The sequence below is a fragment of the Arachis hypogaea genome, chromosome 8 (assembly GCF_003086295.3).
Source record: "Arachis hypogaea cultivar Tifrunner chromosome 8, arahy.Tifrunner.gnm2.J5K5, whole genome shotgun sequence".
Taxonomy (NCBI): Eukaryota; Viridiplantae; Streptophyta; class Magnoliopsida; order Fabales; family Fabaceae; genus Arachis; species Arachis hypogaea.
In genome coordinates, this window is record NC_092043.1 from 6,653,728 (window position 1) to 6,678,970 (window position 25,243).

The 25,243-nt window shown below is 36.6% G+C and overlaps 1 protein-coding gene across 21 annotated transcripts; it reads right to left on the reverse strand.

Moving 5' to 3' along the window:
* Nucleotides 1-501: 501 nt before the first annotated feature.
* Nucleotides 502-5,865, reverse strand: LOC112705862 (magnesium transporter MRS2-1). Of its 21 annotated transcripts, none has more exons than XM_072200498.1 (8): nucleotides 5,532-5,865; nucleotides 4,051-4,215; nucleotides 3,887-3,927; nucleotides 2,907-3,513; nucleotides 2,006-2,134; nucleotides 1,562-1,894; nucleotides 1,438-1,485; nucleotides 502-1,109 (listed from the first exon to the last, which is right to left on the reverse strand). In XM_072200498.1, exons 4-8 carry the CDS (start codon nucleotides 3,492-3,494, stop codon nucleotides 879-881), a joined length of 1,329 nt encoding a protein of 442 aa, XP_072056599.1. In that variant the 5' UTR covers nucleotides 3,495-3,513; nucleotides 3,887-3,927; nucleotides 4,051-4,215; nucleotides 5,532-5,865; the 3' UTR covers nucleotides 502-878. The 21 variants fall into 21 exon arrangements, with proteins under 21 accessions (XP_072056599.1, XP_072056594.1, XP_072056583.1 ...); XM_072200493.1 differs by having other exon boundaries at nucleotides 3,769-3,927; XM_072200482.1 differs by having other exon boundaries at nucleotides 2,003-2,134; nucleotides 3,769-3,927.
* Between the last annotated feature and the right edge of the window lie 19,378 nt (nucleotides 5,866-25,243).

Sequence of the window (25,243 nt, forward strand, 5' to 3'; positions counted from 1 at the left end):
AATCCTTGAAGCATGTGCTCCTAGATTCCAACACTTGAGGATGCTGGTAATCCAATGAAAATACTGATGCCTTGCAGAGAAGGGGAAGATTCTCAGCTGAAGTATGAATGGAGGATGGCGGCGAGAAGGGCGGCGAAGGAGTTGAAGATGCAGAAAAGGAGTATCTCAGGTTGCCGGGCCCGAAACTTATGGGAAGAGGAGAGGGTGGTGTAGGAGGTGATGATGCTGAAGACTCACACCTGAGAGTCATATTCATCATCACTAAAATTCAATTCCATTCTGCTTTGCTTCCAGTGATAATTTTCTGGACCGGTTTTAAATAATTAATAATAACACTTGCAAGAGTGGTTTTCTTTATAACCTAACAGTCAAAGGCCGTCTAGTACCAACCATCAAACTAGTTATTCTATTAATTTCTTGGGCACCTGAGCATGCGGTTGACTTTGGGTTGGCCTGTGGTTCTTAGCCTTTCTTCTCCGTGAATATGAAAATAAAATAAAATAAAATAAAAAATCATTATTATTTCATATATACAACGTCACAGCTCTAGCTCCATTTCATCACCTAGCTTTTCTTCGCAACATTTAAATTTAAATTTGACTGACATATAATATATGGTGAATTCGAGACCAAGAAGTTTGGCTATGACAATTCAACTAGTTACTCAGTCTTAAATTACAGACATTGCTGAATGAAATATCATACCGATCGCCTAAAATTTTATGCAAAATTGAATTGAAAGAATGCACTTTTTAGGAGCAGCTCTTTCCTTTTATTTCTATCATTTCATGCTGAAGGCATAAAATTAATGGCAAGGAGGCAATTGCTTAATCTTTCTTCAGATGGTGGTCTACCTTAGCTTCGCTTACTGCTGCAGTCTACAGGGGCATGAGTCTTCTGTACTTGAAGAACCAAACAAATGCACAAAATATGCAGACTCCACAAACTCCTGTAATTATAAGGACCCAATGGAATGCAGTGGGTTCATCAAATAATGGGATTTCAAAATTCATCCCAAAGATTCCTGCCACCACACCAAAGATGGCAACAACAAATGTTGCAGTTGTGAGCAAAAGCTCAAACTGGATAAGCTGATTACGCACGTTATCCTGTAATAAAAAGAAGTCAGCTCAGCTGCTCCTAGATTTATTAAGCTATAAATCAGTTCACTGGTATATGGCCATTTGTTCTTTTCACCCCTAGAACTCGTCAATGATCAGCAATGTCACATCAAAATCTCATACACCTATTATTTTACCATTTTGGTTCAAATAACAAAATTTAGAGTGCCCTCTCCCCCAATAATGTATTGGTTGTGTGAACATTAACATGTGTGTTCATTTGCATGCACAATAGTTTACATGACCATATCAGGAAAAATGAAATTGACATGAACCTTTGGGTAACTATGAAAGTGAAAGGATAAAAAAAACACACCAGTTGAATGTTGATAAAATCTTCCGTATCATCAATGTACTCTTTCAACTGAAACAAGAAACATGAATTGATAAACTGTGATGAAGCTAGATAGAAAAAGGTTAGCAAAAACAACACTGCTTACTGATGTCAACTTGTTTAGCGTGCTGTCAATGACAACAAAGTATGCTTCTAGCAACATCTCAAGCTCTTCTATACTTTCGGTGGTACTCTCAGTGCTCCTCGAGCTCTCATGTCGACTCCTAGCAATGCTCAAACTCTTTTCAAGCCTTCGAGAATCAGGAGGTGATGAAACAGGAGAAACGGGGGCAGAAATAGATGCACCATCAAGAGACCTATATCCAACCAACGACTGATCTCCACAAAATGATAACTCCATCCGTCTTTTCTTCTCCGTAAGGTACATTTCGGCCATATCACCATCATCATCCATAAGTTGCTCTATTTCATCTCTAACCTGAATATATCCATCAAGTAAAAGACAACATCAAAATGTAGTAAGATCCAAAATGTGGTACCTTCCATTAGCAATCGTGTAAACGAAGAAGAAAATATAGATCAATACCACCTTTTGAACCCTCCTAGTCAGTGCAACAAGTCTGCTTTTCAGTCGACGAACACGTTCTAAATTAAGAGTACTGATCTTTGATGTTAATTCATCCAGCAAAGGATAAGCCTCAATTTCTAACTCTGCTGCCTTTGAAAATTGCCAGAACAAAAATGATAGTATTACAAACTAATTTAACAAAATCAAATGAACCAGGACGTGTAAAGAAAAGAAAGAAATATTCCATGCAAGTATATTGGATCAAGAATTCAGAAATGGATGGGGAGAAATGCACGTTCATATTTGCTTCCTACTTTGTTTATTTCTTCGGTCTCTTTTCATTCTTTTAAGTTATTAAATAAGAAACGCTGAGACATTTATACCACCAACAAATCATGGAAGCTACACTTTTGCTACATTACACATGAAATTAAAATGGTAAGCCAAGAAGGGAACTATGGAAGTGGCACTTGTTGAAGTTACTTCATGGCCAAGCCATCCTCCCATTACATGAACATGACATAAGGTGAGGTAAGGCTATCCATACGGAAAGAACAAACAAACAAACAAACAAACAAACAAACTTATATCAGGGCATATAAAGGAGTAAGGGTAAAAATCTAAATAATATAGAATCTCTAAGATCCAACTGAAACAAAGTAATGGTACAGATAATGGTTTCATCTAAAACATTGGAACAAATGATTCTGAGGACTTGGTCTCCTCTCCTCTTTCCCAAAAAGGGCTTTCTGGGTATGCATCAAATCAAAATAACATATAATATGCATGGCAAGATTATTAAGATTATCTACATGTTCATTTAAACTTAATATGATAAACTACCCAGAAATAAAGAAAGAAAGAAATATCATAATTTCAAACATAAACAGAAATAAGCCCCTATGTTTGTACTCCTACAAACCTGAGAGTCAAGAAATGTGCATGCCGCTTCCAGGGCAACTTCAAGAGCCCTAAACTCAAACGGCAAATAATCAGGGGAAGTGTTGCTAATGACATTTTCAAAAGTCCTACTTCCCCTCCTTCGGCTCATGTCAGAACCGTCCGACTGCCAGACCTCACCTACCCCAGTTGTCAACCGTCGTTGTAGCTCCATCACATAGTGCAGTACATAACTATCAAGGGAATTCAAGAGAAGAACCTCATCTGCCGTAATAATACACCGTATCTGCTCTAGATTTACAACAATAGCCTTTTCTCTACCAAGGATCGTTGAGGGGTATACAAACAGAGGATCAAGAAGGCGAAGATCACGAGCAGGTAGATCACAACGTCGCATCATTGTAAACTTGTCTACTTCAATTGCTTGGGAGTTCCCAGATGTGTCAACACGAATCCATGATCGGATACCTTGACCTCGCTTCTTTAGCCCAAGAACATCCATACCTTGAAAAGGTAGCCTTCCAGAGGCAGATGGTCGATTAGCAGTCTCTCTTACATTTAAAGCTGATGCAGGTTTTGGTGGAAGTAGCCGCTCTTTGAGATCTGCCATTATCAAGGTCTGAGAGTTTCTGAACGCATATATAAAGAAAGAGAATTAGCCCAAATCACCTTCACTACAAGAAAAACTAGCAATTGTATCAAAAATATTTGTTACAAAATTTGCTAATTTTGTTACCAAATGATTTCATAACAATTTCTTTTTTGTCACAGAAAAGTATTTGTAACAAAAAAAGAAAAACAAGTAATATTTTGTAACAATTTTTTAAACACAATATATATATACACACAAACTACGTGTTCAACTAAATACAACTTTCTCCTACCATTAGTGTTATATAGCATTATAAATCCAATAACAGAGAACTTTAAAAAGTTCAAGTACACCAAAATATTCTTGACTCTTCTAGGATGTAATAATCAAAGAAACTTGTATCTTCTAACATTTGTTACTATCATTGTTGTCATCAATTATTTCCTCTCCCCTGCAAATGTAACAAATGAAAATAGAAAATTAAAAACAACATAAAACATTATTTACTTTAGATCAAATCCAACAGCATCAAAGAACAGAACATGTTCCAAACATACAAACAATTGAAACACACAAGCTTTAACACAAAAACATTATCTTCACAAGTGCTTCTTGAGTAAGCTTCAAGCTGAGATTTCTTTTGAGCTAGTTCTTTCTTTTGGTGTGCTGTTGGTCTTCAAATTTTTCTTTGAGCCATCTATTTCCTTTGTATGATCATCATGATGACCTTGCATTGTTTCTTCAATAAATAAGCAAATGACTCTCTAAATCAGTCTAGAAAATCATTAATTACATGCAGAAAAGTAAAATTAATACTAGTCATTTGCGCTAATTCAAATAATATACAAGTCATATATATGACTTTGTTCCAAGACCATTTTAAAGATTTTAGTCTAAAAAGATTTCAAACTTAAATTACTTACCCATAATGATACCAATCACTCAAAGTTACTTAATCCGTCATTTGATCCTTAAATTTAAGTTTACCGTAGCTGAACTTCTCAATCTAATTTTTCTATATTTTAGTCATCCTTTAGGAAAGGTTCTAGGACCATTGATGTTCTCTTTCTAACTCCACTCTTAGATTAATTGAGATTAAATATTACCTAAGCTTTGCTTCTAACCAAGATATTAATCCAAAGTCCAAAACCACTCTAAAACCTCCAACTTATTCAAATCAAAACATAAAATTCTAGTTTGTACTAAATTACTAGACCTTATTCAAGGTTGAAAATATGTCATCTAAGTTCCTAAATTTTAAGTTATATTAGGACTTATATGTTTTGCTTTGTAAACTTATTTGTTGGATCCTAACTTAAATTGAGTGAACTAAGTGGTTAATGATATTTATAAATACCATATAAATTAATTACCTATTTAATCATAAATTCATAATAACAATAACTCATCATAATCAAGAATACATCAACAATTAGCATTTCTATTATCTAATTTAAATATGACTAATAATATATATTCTCAAAATGATTTACAAAGGAAAATGACCTATGAAATTTGCTTTCTTAAACAATACATTACAATAATGAAAAGATAAAGCTGAAAGCACATTAGAATCAATAAATGCAAATGATATAGGATGCTAGCTACTAAGTATAACTATAACATATACTAAACCTTAACACAAGAAATTCATGAAACGTCCCATGGTCTTAGAATTCGCATATTATTTAACAACCATAACCAAAGCAGAAGAAATCGAAGAAATATCCGAAGAAGATGAACTAGAGAATTGGGTAAAAGTTTCCAAAGATGCTTAATTTCATGTTATTTGACTTAAAAACAAAAAAATATACAGTGATTAGTGATGAGTGATTAGCGGAGTACTTATGTGTGTGTGCAGAGTATTATAAAGGGTCACTCTTCCCCCAATTTCGATTAAAAATTACTTATTTATTTATTTACTTTTAAGATTTATGATTATCTCTGAACATAATCAGTAATATTTTAGCTGAATTGTTACTTCAGAGTTATGCATTAAAAATATTTGCACATTACACATTAGAAGGCAATTGGGATAAGGTGAAGGAGATGTACCGCTCAAACCCAAAGGAGAGATAGGGGAGACGGAGAGAGACAGCAACTCGGCGAGTAGCTGGACGCGACGAGAGGAAGAATCCCACGTGAGGATCAAAGGCAGACGCGACAGAGTAGAGGTGGACGCATCAGAGGGGCGAACGCGTCGGAGGCTGACGGAGGTGCGAGGGCACGAAGCAGGAAGGCAACAGCAGCTGATTGAGAGTTTCGGTCTGTGTTTAGGGTTAGAAGGGGAAAGGTGTTATTGTGTTAAAACTTAAAAAGGGTTTGGGATTTGTGGGAAAGAAGCTTTCTTAAAAGAAGGAAGAGTATTTGTTATTTTGAAATTTAATTTGGATGAAGGTGAGTTTTACGTGGCTTTATTATGGTGTTTAAATTGTTTAATTTTTTTTAAAATAAAAGATAAAATATTTAAAATAAAAAATAAATCATGTAAAATTTATTAAATATTATTTATTTATTTTTTTTAGTAATTTAGGTATAAAATAATAGGTATCATAGCATTTATTTTAGATGAAAACTCAGCTAATTTTACCTAAAGCGATAATTAATTAAATTTATCGTCAAACTATTTTTTTTATTAACTTCACGTGCTGCACCTGAATTTTTATTTTTAATTTGTCGTTAAAAAAGTTTAAGTACTAAACTCTACATACAACCAAATTAATTATCTAATAATTCACTTTTCAAAAAACGAAAACTTAATTACAAAATTTTAGAATGTCCTAATCATTCAAATCGCGATGCCACGCTTCTCTCCATCCTCAACTTGTTATCCAGCAACCCGCGCCCTCCTCCCAAAACCTTCTCGCCGCGGCGCGTGTGCCTGATCCTGCAATTCCTCGTGCCGCGATGTGCGCCCCTCCCTTTACAATTCTGTGTCACGACGATTTTTCTCTGCAACTCGTCACCCGGCGACACCGCGCCCTCCCTTCCAAACCCTTTCACAACAACGCGCATGCCTTCCGTTGCAATTCCTCGTGTCGTGACGCTTCTCCCTGTAATTCGTCGTCCTGCGACGTTGCGCCCTCTTCCGCCGAGCATTCTTCTACTTCTTCTTTTAAGTTTTAGATGATGCTTTTACTAATTTTGAATATTTCTTTCTCTTAGGTTTTGGATGTGTTTTTGTCGTATGTTTTGAATGTTCTTTTTTTTAATAGTTTTAGATGTTTTTTTATATTCTTTTTCCAATAATTTTGGATGTCTTATTTTGTTAGATTTGAATTTTTTTTAAATAAATTTGGATGTCTCTCTTTTGTTAGGTTTTAGATGTTTCTATATCCGTTTACTATAATTAAAAGAGTTTTCAGTAATGTTTTACATTGATTTTTTATATTTTTTGTTATGTTTCAGATTTTTTTATTATTATATATTTTGAATGTTTCTTTTTTTATGTTTTTTATGTTTCTTCTTTTTAGGTTTTGGATTTTTTAATAATTTTAAATATTTTTTCTCTCAATTTTCGAATGATCTTTTTCCAATAATTTTAGATATCTCGTTTGTTAGGTTTTTTTTTTTTAAATAATTTTGGATATCTCTCTTTTGTTAGGTTTTGGATATTTCTATATTCGAAACTAATGTGTTTTTCTTTACCATAATTGAAAGAATTTTAAATAATTTTTTACAATAATTTTGAATGTCTATTTTTTTTACATTTGGGATGTTCTTTTTGTTTTTGATAGTTGCTTTTTTTTTAGAGAGTGAAAGTGAAATTAGGGTGACTTTTGAGTTGGGGTACTATTTTTTTTGTTAAAGAATATCTTTTTTTTACTAGCTAGTTGCAATTAGTTGCACCTCCTAATTAGTTACCTGGTAGAGTTGTTTATTAAGGCCTGGAACTCTTACTTTAAAGATTCTGCGATGTTTGTTCTAGCTCAAAAACTGAAACTCTGCAAACATCATCTTGTGCAATGGCAGCAAACATCCAAATCTAATTCTAAAGTTGAAATAGAGGAGATTCTCAAAAAAATAGAAGAGTTTAGAGAGACAATGATTAATGGAGAAATTGAGGTTGGGGAGCTGAAAAACATGCTAGAGGACGCTTATGGTAGGGAGGAGAGCTATTAGAAAGAGAAGTCTCGGATAAAATGGCTGAAGGAAAGGGATAAGAACACTAAATTCTTCCACCAATATTTTTAATCCCGGGTTCGGCGTAATAAAATCTGGAAATTGGAACGGAATGATGGGAGCTTTGCTACCTCGATCTCGAGCTGATATAGCCTTAGTTGCAGAAGACTATTTTAGAGATATATTTTCTTCTACCAACTCAACTGATCCGGAAGTGGAATTTGAAGACTTTCTTCCCAAAGTTTCTTCAGCCATGAATAGAAGACTACTACGACCAGTTTTCCTAGAAGAAGTCAAACGGGCTGTGTTTAGTGTGTACTCTGAAAGTGCACCCAGTGATGATGGGTTCACAGCAAAGTTCTTCCATTATTACTGGGGCATTGTGGCTGGGGATGTGTTTCGAGCGGTGAGAAGCTTCTTTATTGGAGGTAGAATACTCAAGAGTTTCAACCACACACAGATTTGTTTAATCCCCAAGGTTCCGAATGCTATAAACATGACACATGTCAGGCCGATTAGTTTATCTTCTGTGGTTTATAAATTTATTTCTAAAGTGATTGTTCATTGGCTACAGAGTATCATGAATAAACTAATTAGTCCTAATCAAAGTGCTTTCTTAAAAGGAAGACTAATTAGTGATAATATACTTATAGCTCATGAATGTATGCATTACTTGAAAACCAAGAAGACTGGCTTGAATACTGAAATGGCCGTAAAGCTTGATATGAGTAAGGCCTACAATAGAGTGGAATGGCATTTTTTATGGTTCATGCCTCAAAAGTTAGGATTTGATCCTAGATGGATAGGTTGGATTCAGGAGGTGGTGACTACAGTTTCTTACTCTATTGTTGTTGAAGGTCAACCCTTTGATTTTTTTAAGCCAAATAGAAGAATCCGACAAGGAGACCCTCTATCACCGTATCTTTTTCTATTTTGTGCAGAAGGTTTGTCCTTTCTGCTGAACAAGGCAGAGCAAAACCGTCTTATCTCTGGTGTCCAGATCAATAGAAGATGCCCTCCTATCAATCATCTACTCTTCGTAGATGACTCTATCCTATTTAGTAGGGCCTTAGAGGACGGCTGTTATAATATCCTGAAGATTCTTACTCTATATGAAAGTTTTAGTGGTTAGAAAGTAAACTTATCTAAATCAACTGTGTTTTTTAGCAACAATACCCTGGGAGAAATGAGAATTGCCTTGGCTAACAGGCTCAACATTGACACATAGGAGCACAGGACAAGTATTTGGGGCTCCCTTCAACGGTTAATCGGTCAAAAAAGGAGACATTTGGGGCTATTAAAGAAAAAGTGAGAAAAAAGATCCAGGGGTGGAAACGACACTTACTATCTACGTCAGGTAGACATGTACTAATTAAGGCAGTCGGGGAGGCCATTCCTATTTACACACTCTCTTACTGCAGACTTCCAGATACTTTAATTTGTGAGATTCACAGTATTCTCACCCAATTTTGGTAGGGGCAAAAAGGAACAGAAAGAAAGATGGCGTGGATTAGTTGGGACACCATGTCTAGACCAAAGAAATAGGGTGGCCTTGGTTTTAAAGACCTGCGAGCTCAGAACCTAGCGCTACTAACTAAACAATGCTGGAAACTAACTATGCAACCTCAATCATTGTTGTCCAAAATTTTCAAAGGCAAGTACTATCGTTACAACAATATCATGAGATCAGAGACAGGAAACCAACCTTCTTGGGACTGGAGAAGCCTTTTGGAGGACCGCAAAGTCCTAGAAAAAGGCATATGTTGGAAGGTGGGCAATGGTAACAGCATTCGCATTTTTCAAGATCCGTGGATAGCTACATCCCAACCTTTTCTTGTCCCACACAGCTCAGTCATCAGCAATCAGATTATGGAAGTACCATGGGTGAATGAGCTAATCATGTCTAGCAAACAATGGAACTTGGAATTAATCAACAATATTTTCTCTTCAGACATGGCTAATTGTATTTCGTTAATAAAAATTGAGGAAGGTGATGATCACTTATTTTGGACCAGAACCAAAAGCGAAAAATATAAAGTCAGCTCAGGTTACCAAATTGCCTACCTGTTCTATCACTCTCCAATTGAATACTGCCTCGAATTGATGCAGCACAAAGACACATGGTTGGAGCTCTGAAAAATGCCCCTACTCCCAAAAATCAAATTTTTTCTCTGGCGATGTTTGCACGAGAAGCTCCCGGTTCTGGAGAACCTCCACCGTCGCATCCACACAATATCCCCTTTCTGTAGGCGCTGCAATCTCAGCCCAGAAACCATTAGTCACTGTTTATTCTTCTGCCAAAAATCGAAGGAGGCCTGGAATAGAAGTTCATTACCTGGGTTGGTTTGTGGAGATGGGTCCTTCTCTTTCTGGCGAACGTGGTCGAAAAGTGTAGGCAAGCTCAAGAGGCGGAGAAGCAACAACCGTGACTTTCAGATGCTGGTGATTATGTGTTGGAAACCCACTCATCTTTGAAAATGATAATGAAGGAATAGAACATATTCTTACTTCAGCTAGCAACCTTCTTCAAGACATGCAAGGCCACATACCTTAATTTTTCTACTGGAGTGTTTCATCTTCTTTTCCTAAGCTTTTGCGTTTTTGCTCGTTAAAGAACTTTTGGGAGATCTCAAATTCATGTATTGCTGTCCTAGTAATGGACAATGTCTATTTTATCCAGTTGAATAAAATAATTTACCTTTGAAAAAAAAATTAGTGTACAGTAAAAGATTTATAAATTAGTTCTTAGTAAAATTAACGAATAAATTGATCTTTTGATATTTTTAAAAGAGAAATATTATAGGGTCATTTGAATTTATTATTTTTTGTCATCAATTAACTATTAATGTTTAAAAGTATGGGCTAAAATATATTGTTAAATAATTAAATTAAAAAAATTAGATTGATAGCTAAAAGTGATAGTCGAAAACAATAAATTTAAGTGGTTATCTAGTATTTCTCTTTCTAAAAAAATATTTAATTAAAGGGCCACAAAAAGGAAAGTATTTTTTCACGCCAAAAATTTATGGTCACTATTTTTGTCGATATTTTTTGACAATTTGTTGTCGAATACAGTTTAAAAAAGATAATTAAAAATAAAATATTAAAATTGATAGCTAAGTCATCTATTATTATACTGACATTAAAATATTTTTCTATTATCGTCACATTGTCGACAAAAATTTAATCGGGAGTACTTTTTTTTAAAATCGACGAATATAGCCTCTATTTTAGTATTTAAAATATTGACACTATGCTATTGTTAATAAATTTAAATTATCTAAATCATTTTTGAAAATCAAATGAATATTATAAATTTAATATATAATTAGTTAAATTGTTGAAAATAGTGTCTAATTCTATATTTAGTGATGAGCGGCATTTTGGTAATTACGCTTAAATAATAATTTTTGTTAAAAAAACTTTAAATTTTGCAATAACTTATATTCAGTTACAAATACTATTATTTTAAAATAAATTATCAAAATAATATCTAAAAAATTTTAATATTGATAAAAATAACTTTAAAAGTATAAATAACAAATAAGTCTCTGAAAAAAATTAAATTTAATTAAATAAAACCCTACTTCTCAAATACTGATTCGGTTTATGATTGTTCTGGGGGTTACCTGAAATGGTGATTTAGGCCTAAACGTGAGGTCCAAGTTCCCTTTGGGGTTGAGTCTGACGTCTTCTGGTGTTGAAGTGTCGTCGTCTGACGTCTTGGTGAAGGTGGGGAGTGGTACTTGCAAGGAACTCCGATACTTAAGTTAATAAGGGTTTTAGCAGGTTTTTAGTAGATTGAGTTTTGAATATACCTGAGCGTATCAATGTATTTATAGTAGAATTGATAATCACCTTTAGAATAGTTTCACCTTTGATGGTGGATAACCGTTCCCTTTTGCCAGAGAAGTTATTGAGATCTCCCTTTTAGATTAATAGGAGACATATTGGGAGTCAGTTACTTATTTGGATAAGTAGGGCCAGACTCTTGTCGCTGTGTCCAACCTCTATGGGGTCGGGTAGATGTTGACTAGATCAGATATCTTAATTAGGATTTATTCATCTTAGGTCTAGCTGTGTTTTTGAGCCAGGGTATGAATAGTACCCTAACTTGAGTCCGAGTTTCATGAGGTCGGGCTTAAGCATTTGTAGGTCGGACTGGTCTCTTGTGGTGTTGGTGCATCAAGTTGGGTACACCGTCTTTCTAGGGGTTAGTCGGGTACTCGACGTGTTTTATGAACCTGAACCGTCGTGTCTTTTTGCAATTGTTTGTACATTTCTCTACGGCAACTTTTATAACCATGCATGTCATAAATGAGAATGGTGAACTTATCCTTTTGTCCCTTGAGTCTTATAAATACTCAAACCATTTTCTCTTTCTCCTTTTTCGCTTATTCTTCTAAATCTTTTTGTTTTCATTCTCTCTCAAGGTTCATCGTATTTTTCTATCTTAAATTTCTAGTTGGAATTTTTTGTTCATGCTTTGAAGGTGTTTGGAACGTACGTGCTTTGCTATTGCATATATACTACTACTCAATCCTCCTCAAGATTGGTCTTCCTTTTATTTTTTGCAACCTTATTTTGTCGAGAATGAAGCACTTCTAATATTATCATTTTGATGCTTGTGTGAAAAATGATTTTTTGTTGATGTTCCTTCATAGTTAATTGGCGATTCTGCATTCTTTCTCTTAAGTTTTGAAGATTTGTTCCTTTGCTTGGATTTTTGTTGCTGTAAATTTGTGTGTTTGAATATGGGGTATCGCTTTGTGTTTTCCCCAAATGGTGTCATTTCATTCTTGTAAAAACAACGCCATTTCCATCTTTTGCAATGCAGTTTGTCTGCTTAGTTTGTAAGAGAGTTTAAGAATCATGGAATTCTTTTACCTTGTTGGGGATGATCCGATTTCTTGTGAATTTATTTGAATGTTTGTGTTGCTGTGCCCGCATTTCTGACTTGTTGTGATGATTTTCTTTTGTTGTATTGCATGTATAGCTTTATGTCTCGTTCAATAATACTTAACATGTCATCTAAAGTCCTGTCTGACCTAGATTGGATAGATATTACCATGATTTCTGCTGCCTTGTTATTGATAATAAATATGTCGAGACTTTCTGTAGACAACATAGGTTGTGTAGAGATTGGAAGAATGAGAATAAATATGAGATCGTAGTCGCTGATCCTAAGGAGAGAATTTGTTTTTCCCGACTTGACAAGTCAGAACGTCATTTCATATATATGTATGAGTGCTTTTTTACAAGGTTGGGGTTTAACCTTACTTTTTCTGATTTTGAGTCTGAGATTTTTGGTCTTTACAAAGTTGCCCCTTCTCAGCTCCATCCCAATTCTTGGGGCTTTCTGAAAATTTGCTGATTTGTCGAGAACTCGACCTTCCCTTTTCTTCTAAATTTTTCTTTTATTTCGCCCAACTTACTAAACCTTTCAGTTCTGAGAAGCAGGGCTGGATCTTCTTCTGAGCTATTCAGGGGAGGAAGGTCTTCACCATTTTTTATGATTCTTTTCATGATTTCAAAAATTATTTCTTCAAAATCCAATCTGTTAAGGGTGTCCAACTTTTCTTTTTGAATGAGAGGGATGAAGCCCTTTTTAGCTTGTACTGGAAAGAGTTCTCTACAGTTGTTAAGTATAACCTTTGATGCTATAGTTTTTTGTGAGAAACATGTCCTTTCCCACAGTTTTATAAGTATGGACGATATTTCTATAAAAAATCACCTTCAAGTTTTAGCTCGGGGTGGGATAAGGACAGTGGGGGTGTGCTCTGCTTTATTAAGGTAGCTTGAGGAGACTCTCATTGGTGCCACTCAACGAATTTTTGCTGATCTGAAAACTGATGCAGCATCTTTACGGGAGACTAAGTAGGAGTTGGAGAAGGAGAATGAGGTTCTTATGTTTGATCTTTCTAAGGCTCGAAAGAGGGTAAAGCAATCTGAAGCTACTTGTCCCATGCCGGAGGGTTTAAAAGAGAAGGATGATGAGAGTTATACGTGAGTTTTTGGGAGAAGTTGGACTTGGTAGAAGAGATCACTAAGTCAATGAAAAGGTATGCAGATCTGAAGGAGTCGATCTCCCAAGGGATGGACGAATTAGTTAAGAACTTGAAGGCCCAGTTCTGAGTTGTTGCTCCCGAGGTGGACCTCTCCCTTATTAGTCCCAACATGGTTGTGATTTATGGGAATATCGTTCCTCCTCTCGAAGATGAGGAAGACACTCCTATGAATGACCCGAAGACTTCGGATGTCTAGGTTGAAGGAGTTTCCCAAAACTTTCCAACTCGGATGGATGACGAGCTCCCTCTTTTCTCCGACCTAGCCAAACAAGACTCTTCCGACTTCTTCAGCCCAACCTAAAGAGACCTCCAACATGACTTCTGGCAAGCAGAATTTCCTCTTTAACTTCAATTTGTAACATTTAATGGCCCGGCCTGTGGGTCTTGTGAACAATTTTATTTTGTAATATGTGTAGTTGAATATTTTAGTTTTATTTTATGGTCCTACTTAAAAACTTTTTTTTCACAATTTTACTTTGTAGTAGATTTTTATGAATTAATGAATATCTTCTTAACATCCTCGCTTGAGTTGTCTTAGTTGGCATAGCTACTGTAGGTCTGTAGCTTTGTAACTTAGTAAAAATTTTGACAAGTTACTTGATGACTCTCTTTTGAAACCAATTTGGTCAAGTTATTTCATGAGATCAGATATCCTATTTTTAGGGGTGTCAGCCGGTGTAGGTCGGACACTTTATTGAACCTTTCTTTTGTGAGGTTAAGGTTATGTGTTTTTCTTAGTTGGGAAGTTAATTAAGTGCCGACTTTTAAGTAGCAGGTTTTATCAAGTTACTTTTGTAATTCGTTTTAGGCTCACATCTTTTACTGACTTTTTAAGTAGTTTTAATGAAGTCGGGTCATGGTCTACTTATATAACTTCTTACACTAATTTTGACCTTGTCGCTTTATCTCGCCGACCATCTAGATTGGACAATGATTTTTGCAGTTTTTGAGCTTAAATTAGTGTGTTAGTGAAATAATCAATGGAATAATAAATTATCATTAATGAGAAAATGATTTACATAAGTTGTCTTACTACTAAGAGTTTTTTCTATTATTAACTCTTAGCCCTTTCTATGGTGCCTCATTAAAACCCCCTTTAGAAAAATCCTTCTTGAGAAAAAAATCATGAAGTCGGAAAAAAGAGTACACCAAAGAGCAAGGTGCGCTTTCTAGCTGTAGTACCTTTTCAAGTTACATGTGTGCCACAACCTTGAGAGTTCATTTCCTTGCAAGTCAGACACTTTGAAGTAACCTTTTCCCAAGACTTCAATGATCTTGTATGGCCTTTTCCAGTTTGCAGCCAACTTTTCTTCACCCGACCTTTGCATTCTGATGTTATTTCAGATTAGTATGAGGTCATTTGTGGTGAAGTTTCTTCTGATGACTTTCTTGCTGTATTTCATGGACATTCCTTGCTTCAATGCTACCTCCCTTATCCGAGCTTGTTCTCAGAGTTCTGGAAGGAGGTCTAGTTCTTTCATTTGAGCTCGAACGTTTCCTACTTTGTTGTAGAATCTAACCCTTAGAGACTCCTCATTGACCTCTATGGAAATCATGGTTTCTACGCCATAAGTAAGTCGGAAGCGAGAGTCCCTAGTTTGTTGAGTGGAGGGTTATCCGATATACCCACAAGACTTGAGGGAGCTCGTCGGCCCAGTACCTTTCGCATCTTATAGTCGATGCTTCGGTTAATATGACTTTATTTGCAGCTTCTGCTTATCCATTGGCTTGGTGTACCGATGTAAACTAATGCATAATCTTAAAGCTTACCACTAGACTTCTGAATGTCAAATCAGTAAATTGAATTTCATTATCTGCGGTGATGGAGTATGGGACCCTAAACTGAGTAACAAAATTCTTGCAGAGGAATTTTTTACTTCTTTGGGATGTGATGGTTGCCATAGGTTCTGTCTCAATCCATTTAGTAAAATAATCAATCCTAACTATGTGATATTTTACTTGTTCGGGTGTTTGAGAAAATGGTCTAAGTAGATCCAAACCCCACTTTGCAAATTGCCAAGATGAGGTGACACTTATAAGCTCTTTTTGGTGGTGCCACATGGAAATTGATATCCATTTACTAGGGCGAGAACTTTTTGACGAAGTCGGCTGCTTCCTTTTGTAAAGTCGGCCAAAGAAGCCAGCTCGGATCACTTTTTTAGCTAGTGACCATGCTCCTAGGTGATTTCCACAAATGTTGTTGTGAACTTCCTCTAAAACCTCATTAGTCTTGGAGGTCGGGATACACTTTAGTAAGGGCGTGGATACTCCTCTTTGATAAAGAATGTTGTTGACTAAGATATAGTTCTGTGACTCCCTTATGAGCCTCCTTGCTTCTCTTTTTTCTTGAGATGATATCAAATTTAAGATATTCGATAACAGGAGTCATCCAACCTAAGTTTAGATTGGAGATAACTAATGCGTCTGACTTCTCGACTTTCTTGACCACTGATGGGGCATAGATAGTTTTCTCGATAAGACTTCTATTATTGTCCCCTGGCTTGGTGCTTGCTAATTTAGAGAAAGCATCAACTCGGCTGTTTAACTCCCGAGTTATGTGCCTGACCTCTTCTTCTTGGAATTGGGCTAATTGTTCCAACATTTCTTCCAAGTACTTCTTCATGTTGGGATCTTTAACTTGGTAAGTCCCATTTACTTGAGAAGTTATTACTTGAGAGTCGCTAAACACTATTAATTTTTCTGCCTTTCCTTCTTTGGCTAGCCTCAAGCTAGCAAGCATGGCCTCATACTCTACCTGATTATTGGAGGCCAAAAACTCGAATTTCAATGAAAGTTCTATTCGAGTTCCTTCTTCATTCTCAAGAATGATTCCTTCTCCACTTCCAACTTTGTTAAATGATCTATCTACATATAAATTTCAGGTCGTAGGATTTTCTTTGGCTCCTGTATATTCGGCTAAGAAGTTGGCTAGGTATTGGAATTTGATTGCTATTCGAGCTTCGTACTTTAAGTTAAACTCGGATGGCTCTATAGCCCATTGTAGCATCCGATCCGCAATATTCGTCTTCTAGAGGATTTGCTTCATGGGTTGATTAGTTCGAACCTTTATGGTATGGGTTTGGAAATAAGGTTGGAGCCTTCTGGAGGTAAAGACAAGGGCATATGCAAACTTCTCTATCTTTTGATAGTTTAATCTTGCCCCTTGTAGGGCCTTGCTAATAAAGTAAACTAGTTGTTGTGCGTTCTTGTTTTTTCGGATTAGAGTAGAGGCTATGCTTTACTTGCAACTATCAGGTACAGTATGAGCTCCTTCCCGTTTTCAGGTCGGGTGAAGATCGATGGCTAGCTTAGGAAATTCTTAAAATCTTGAAAAGCTTGTCCACATTCCTGAGTCCATTCGAATTGACATCCCTTATTGAGAATTTAAAATAGAGATAGAGATTTCAAGGCCGATCCTACCAAGAATCTAGATAAGGCTGCCAGCCTTCTATTTAGTTGTTATACTTCTTTAAGGCAGGTCGAATTTTTCATCTCAAGTATTGCTTTGCACTTAGATGAGCGGATAATTTATACGCTTTTTGGCATTGTTTTTAGTATGTTTTTAGTATATTTTAATTAGTTTTTAGTATACTTTTAGTAGTTTTTAGTTAAAATTCACTTTTCTAGACTTTACTATGAGTTTTTGTGTTTTTCTGTGATTTCAGGTATTTTCTGGCTGAAATTGAGGGTCCTGAGCAAAAATCTGATTCAGAGGCTAAAAAGGACTGCAGATGTTGTTGGATTCTGACCTCCCTGCACTCGAAGTGGATTTTCTGGAGCTACAGAAGCCCAATTGGCGCGCTCTCAACGGCGTTGGAAAGTAGACATCCTGGGCTTTCCAGTAATGTATAATAGTCCATACTTTGCCCGAGATTTGATGGCCCAAACTGGCGTTGCAAATCAGCTTCAGAATTCCCAGCGTTTAACGCTGGAACTGGCATAAAAATTGGAGTTAAACGCCCAAACTGGCATAAAAGCTGGCGTTTAACTCCAGAAAAAGTCTCTACACATGAAAGCTTCAATGCTCAGCCCAAGCACACACTAAGTGGACCCAGAAGTGGATTTTTACGTCATTTACTCATTTCTGTATACCCTAGGTTACTAGTTCACTATTAATAGGATCTTTTGACATTGTATCAGTACCTCATGACACTTTACACGTTTCTCATTATATCTTCTACAGCATGAGTCTCTAAACCCCATGGTTGGGGGTGAGGAGCTCTGCTGTGTCTTGATGGATTAATGCAATTACTACTGTTTTTCATTCAATCATGCTTGCTTCCATTCTAAGATATCACTTGTTCTTAAACTGGATGAATGTGATGATCTGTGACACTCATCATCATTCTCAACTATGAACGTGTGCCTGACAACCACCTCCGTTCTACCTTAGATTAAGTAGATATCTCTTGGATTCTTTAATCAGAATCTTCGTGGTATAAGCTAGAACTGATGGCGGCATTCAAGAGAATCCGGAAGGTCTAAACCTTGTCTGTGGTATTCTGAGTAGGATTCAATGATTGAATGACTGTGACGAGCTTCAAACTCCTGAGGGCTGGGCGTTAGTGACAGACGCAAAAGAATCACTGGATTCTATTCCAACCCGATTGAGAACCGACAGATGAATAGCCGTGCCGTGACAGGGTGCGTTGAACATTTTCACTGAGAGGATGGGAGGTAGCCATTGACAACAGTGAAACCCTACATACAGCTTGCCATGGAAGGAGCCCTGCGTGCTTGAAGAAGAAGACAGTAGGAAAGCAGAGATTCAGAAGATGGAGCATCTCCAAAACCTCAACCTGTTCTCCATTACTGCAAAACAAGTACTTATTTCATGTTCTTTTACTTCTCACAATCAACCCTGATAATTATTGATATCCTGACTAAGATTTACAAGATAACCATAGCTTGCTTCAAGCCGACAATCTCCGTGGGATCGACCCTTACTCACGTAAGGTATTACTTGGACGACCCAGTGCACTTGCTGGTTAGTTGTGCGGAGTTGCAAAAGTGTGATTGCAATTTCGTGCACCACACTTGTCTGGGTTGACTTCAATGCCCCTTTGAGTGAGCATGAAGCCTAAAAACTTCCCGGCTTTTGCTGCAAATGTACACTTTGACGGATTTAACCTCATTCCATGCTTCCTTATTGTTTTGAATACCTCGGTTAAGTTGAGCAAGAGGTTAATATCTTCTTTAGTTTTGACTAGCATGTCATCCACATATACTTCCATCAATTTTTCAAGGTGAGATGAAAATACCTTGTTCATTAGTTGTTGATATGTGGCTCTAACATTTTTCAATCCAAAGACATCACCACATAACAATAATTAGCTTTTAGAGTGATGAAAGAGGTCTTCTTTTGGTCTGACGTGTACATCAGAATTTGGTTGTATCTTAAATATGCATCCATAAAGGACAAATATTTATATCCCGAAGCCGAATCCACTAAAGCATCAATATTAGAAAGAGGGTATGGATCTTTAGGACAATATTTATTAAGGTTGGTATAGTCAACACAATTCTCCATTTGTTGTTCTGTTTTTCACGAGTACGACATTGGCCAGCCACAAAGGGTACTTCAATTCCCTTATAAACCCAGCTTCTATCAATGCTTGGACCTGCTCTTCAACGACTTAAACTCTTTAAGGACCGAGCTTTTGCCGTTTTTGTTGAACAGGTCATGAGTCTGGGTAGACGGCGAGCTTATGACTCATGAGGTCAGGATGTATTCCAAGCATGTCGAAGGCTTTCTACGTGAAAAGGTCGGAATTTTCTTATAAGAGTTTAATGAGATCTGCTTTCAATTTTTTGTTCAGGTTTGCTCCTATGCTTGTTGTCTTTCTGACTTGATCTCCAATTTTAACCTCTTCAGTCTTTTCACTAGGTTGTGGCCTTAGTTCTTCTTGTGCTCGGATACCACCAAGCTCAATGGTGTTGATTTCTTTTCCTTTAATACATTAACATAGGTTCAGGCCTTTATTGTAGAATTTTTGTGTCAATCTCTAATCTCCTTTTATGGTGGTCATTCCCTTTGAAGTCAGAAATTTCATGTAGAGATGAGGAGTAAAAATGACCACAGCAAGTCGGTTTAAGGTTGTCTAATCTATCGCTGCATTGAAGCCTGATACTATGTCAACCACATTGTAGTCTATACTCAAAGTTCTGGACTTCATATCTTTACCAAAAAGGGTATGTAACAGGATGAAGTCGAGAGGTCAGCTGGGCGTGTCTCTTAACCTGAAAAGGGTGTCGAGGTATGTTCTTAGCTCTTTTTCTTCCAACCCAAGCTTGTCGAAAGCAGACTTAAATAGTATGTCAGACGACCTTCCTTGGTCTACCAGAGTTCTATGGAAGTTTGCATTAGCGAGTATCATCGTGATCACAACAAGATCGTCATACCCTGGTATTATCCCTTGAGCATCTTCTTTCGTGAAGGAAACTCTTCTCTGACTTGATAGACTTCTTTCAAATGTCTTTTACAAGAAGACTTAGTTATTTCGCCTCCTGCAAATCCTCCAGCTATCATATGGATGTGTCTACCAGGGGTTCGTGGTGGCCAATCTCGTCGACCCCTATCTTCTTTGTCTCTCTTCCTTTTTTCCAGATCGTTCGATCTTTTTTGTAGGTATCTTTCTAACTGACCTTCTCTATCCAGTTTTTCTATCACATTTTTCAAGTCGTAGCAATCGTTGGTGAAATGTCCATATAATTTGCGATACTCATAGTATTATATCCGACTTCCACCTTTCTTGTTCTTGATAGGACGAGGAGGTAGAAATTTTTTGGTATGGCAAATCTCCCATTAGATGTCGACAAGAAAATTCATAGAGGGGTGTAGTTATGGTACCTTCAAGGCTTGTCCGAGCTGTACTCATCCTTTTTCTTTGCTTCTTTCTCTCTATCCCGATCCCGATAAGAAGGATTTTATCTGGGAGGAGGTTTTCTTATTTAGGCATTTTCTTCCATATTGATGTACTTTTCAGCTCGCTCTTGTACCTCGTACAGGAAGGTCAGATGTCGCTTTGATATGGATTGAGAAAATTGTCCTTCTTTGAGGCTATTAACTAGCCCTATTATTACTGCTTCTGGAGGCAGATTTTGAATCTCCAAGCAAGCTTTGTTGAATCTTTTCATATAGGTTCAGAGAGTTTCTCCGACCTCTTGTTTAACCCCTAGGAGACTTGGAGCATGCTTGACTTTGTCCTTTTGGAATGAGAATCAAGTGAGAAATTTTCTTGCAAGATCGTCAAAGCAGGTCACAAACTTGGGTGGTAGACTGTCAAACCACTTCATCGCCGCTTTGGTTAATGTTGTCGGAAAAGCTTTGCAGTAAGTCGCATCGGACGTGTCAGCCAAGTACGTCTGACTTTTGAAGTTGCTTAAATGGTGTTTTGGGTCAGTCGTCCCATCATAGAGGTCCATGTCAGGCCTTTTAAAGTTTTTAGGAACCCTAACCCACATAATCTCTTCAATGAATAGATCTTCTCCTCTAAAAGGGATTTCTTCTTGATCTGCGTGATTGCTCCAACCTCAAAGATTAGCTTCTAATTTCAAGAGCTTTTCTTCCAATTCTCTTCGTCGACGCACCTCCCTTCTTAGGTCTCTTTTAGCTTCTTTTTATCGCTCTATCTCTTGCTCGAGATGCTCTAGATGGCCATGGTATCCATATATCAGACCCATCAATTCTGTTGGATTCCAGTTTATCGCGTCTTCGGGTGGATGGACTTCCAAATTTATCCTTTTGGGTTGCAGATTTCGCGAAGTCCCCTCTCCATTATGGATGCATGTCCTGTATTGTTACGGGAGTATCATCGATGTTCGATTGTCGTTGTGATATTCTGGCTCAGATTTGGATGTCGTATGCCTATATTCGGGTTGATCATCCGCCATTGTTGGGTGTAAACTTTCAGGTCCCCGGGAATGACGCCAATATTCCAAGGGTTATCTGAAATGATGATTTAGGCTTGAACGTGAGGTCCAAACTCCCTTTGGGGTTGAGTCTGACGTCTTCTAGTACTGAGGTGCCACCGTTCGACGTCTTGGTGAAGGTGGGGGTGGTACCTGCAAAAGTCTCTGATGCTTAAGTTAGCAAGGGTTTTAGCAGATTTTTAGTAGATTGGGTTTTGAATATACCTGAGGTGTCAGTTTATTTATAGTAGAATTAATAACCATCTTTTAGAGTATTTCTACCTTTGATGGTGTATAACCGTTCCCATTTGTTAGGGAAGTTGTTGAGATCTCCCTTCTAGATTAATAGAAGACATCTTGAGAGTTAGTTACTTATTTGAATAAGTAGGGCCAGAATTTTGTCGTTATGTTCGACCTTTATGGGGTCGGGTTGATGTTGACTGAATCAGATATCTTAATTGGGTTTTATTCATTTTGAGTCTGGTTGTGTTTTTGGACCAAGGTATGAACAATGATAAAGATAGAGAATTTTTTGTTCAATTTTTTACCTTAATAAAGAAAAAATAATTAAGATATATTTTATGCTCTAGAAAGACTTTAATTAGAGATACCATTATTTTTGGTGTAAAATTTTTATTAAAATGAAAAATATCCTACCTTTAAGTGTGATTTGTCCTTCTTTCTTCTTTCATTCTCACCTTCTCCTTGAGGTCTTTATCACCTTCTTCATTTTCACCTACTCCTCTTCTTCAAATCTGTCAATAAAAAAAGTCTTAAAATAGTTTCTTTAGTTTACTCACCCACTCAATCACTCCATTCCACCCACATTCTCACAACCAAGTAGCCACACCATAAATTGTTTATATAAGGGTGAAACCTCTTCGACATGGTATAGTTCTCACTTCTCACTTGATCTTCTGATCCTATACTTAGGTTACGTTTATTTTATAGGATTATGAATGAAATTGGGAGATTGAGAATGAATATTATGTTTAATTATTAGAAATTAGAACTAAAATTTTAGTCTCGAGTATAAAATTTTAGTCATTTTAATACTTTTAAAGAGGGAAGACACAAAAGACTGAAATTTCTAAAAATAGAGATTATAACTCTAATAATATTTTTTTTCAAAAATACTCTTATTTATTTATTTTTTTAATTCTAAACTTAACCTTAAATCTCTATATTTATCTTAAACCAAATATGGTACTAGGGTTAATCTAAAAATACAATCTAAAAACTTAATTTAATCTCTGTCTCTCAATATCTGTCTCCTAATCTCTATCTCTCCGTCTCTTTTTAAAAAATAGTCTTATACAAACTCACAAGATCCACAATGCTAACTTGAATCTTCTCAAGGTGAACATCAACAAAAACAATGGGGGTACCCAATTTTCTCAAGGGTTTCATCCCAATCCCCAAACACTAAATTATCTTCTGTTCTGGTCTGGAATTAGACTTCGAGGTATAGGTTGTCCACAAATGGAAGGGTGCTAGAAATGTCCTCCTCCGATGCGTTGCATCAAGGATTCTTCTTTTGTCCGAGCAGTGTGGAGTACCTTAAAAAAGGACTTCGATGCTCAAGTAAATTTATAATCTCGAAAATATCAAACTGAAAATTGGGACTTTCTATTTTGCTGTATATAGTTCCTTTTTTGTTCTACCCCTATAAGTCGCCCGCGTCGGGTATTTATTGTGAAGTTTCATTGCCGTCATTTTCATTGTGCTCCAAAATTCGTGTGACGACTATGGAGGTGTATAACGGATCTGTTATACCAATTTTGACTTTGGCAATTTTGAGGTATAACATCGTCTTCGAGTAGTTTGGGTATGGATCACCTTCGATATATAGTTTTTTCAATAGTTTAAGGTGAGATATTGTTGAGAATAAGGAGTATGACCACAATCCAATCAATCATGTATGAAATAATTTGTTATTGTTCTTATATTAAAATATTAATATAATAAGGTCCTTGATTAAATTTAGAGATTTATCATTGTGATAGTGATCATAATATTGAGAGATAAATCTTTTATAATTTAATCTAAATTGTTCTTGGTCATAGAATTATTAAAAATGACATTAATAATCTGGAAAGATCAATATATATATATATATATATATATATATATATATATATATATATATATATATATATATATATAATGGTCTTCATTGGATGAAGATTAATAGATATCATTTATTAAATTATATATATAGATGGTGCATATAGAGATATGACCATTGAATTGACTCACTTTAAAAATTTCTAATGGTTATAATTACCGTATATTTGTCAATAGGATATTCTTAAGATGAACATGGTAATAGAGTTTCCTTTGACCTGCGACTGTCATAGTAATTAACAATGTATTTATTATACTTTGATTCCGGACACCTAATACCCTAGAGTGTAGTTGAATGGATATTGGGTATAATTTAAATACTTGTAGAATTAATGATTAGTCAATAAGAAATCCGTCAACTCTCGGTAAAGAGTTTGAGCTCTATGATTATAATGACTGAGATGAATAAAACCTTGGCTAAGGGGATTGAATGAACGAAGAAATGAGTTTCTTAGGTCATTCACAGTTCATTATAATAATCAATGTTCTGAAAATCGGATCGGACTGGCCAGTCAAACTGGTTCAATTGGGAACCGGCAAAGAAAATGGTCTGGTCCAGTGTGTAAAACCGCAAAATAAAAAACCGCTCAAGAACCATTGAACCGACCGATTACCGGCAAGTCAGACCGGACCGGAACCCGACCGGTTTACAGAAAATGACGTCGTTTCCTTCCTTGAAAGCCAAAAAGCACGCGTTATCCCCTATTCCCCCCTCTCCAACTCCTTCTTTCAGCAAAGAGCAAATTGCCTAGCCTCTACCAAAGAAAGCAAATCCTAGCCTCCACCAATAGTTGTCACCGTCTGTCGGAGTGAGAGACTACTGCCGCCGTCCATCGCACTCAAGGACTTCCATCTTTGTGCTCTCGGGCCTCTCGCCAGATCCTCTATGTTGGGTGCTCGCATCTCGCCGTTCTCTTCTGTGCTCGGCTACTCGTGCCTCCCTCCGCCAGTGAGTGCTCGAGCTATGCGTGTTGGTTGCTGCTCGTCGTCTGTGGTTGTCTCTGCTCGATTCTGCCTCCCAGTCTCACTCGAGTCTTGTCTCAGTCACTGGCATCTCGTGGTTCGTCAGTCTCATTGCCGGTGGCAGAAGAAACTCGTGGGGTTTTGTCTTACTTCGTCGCCTTCCGTGGGATGGTCGTCGACACGCCGTCGACCGTTGGTGAGTCCCTGCACCATCCTTCCCTATTCTCTCTTTTTCAAATTTTCCTTCTCCCTGTATTTTTGCATGTTACTGAATTGCTAATCAAATTTGCCTTGTTGCTAATCTAAATGTTACTATAAATTGGGACTTTACTTGGATTTGTTAAATTTTGTTGCTGTAGCTTGAATTTGTGGCTGAATTTGTTGCTTCCCAGTCACAGAATCAGAACAAAATACCTAGTTAGTGCTTGGTTGATTGGCTTTGCTCACTGATTGTATTTGATGATAAATTTTAAATTGATAACTTTTAAATTTTAAATTTGCACTGCCTGTTACTGATTCACTGTTCCTTCAGTACTTTTTGTTGTTGTTAATCATTGTGATGAGCTTTATTAAACT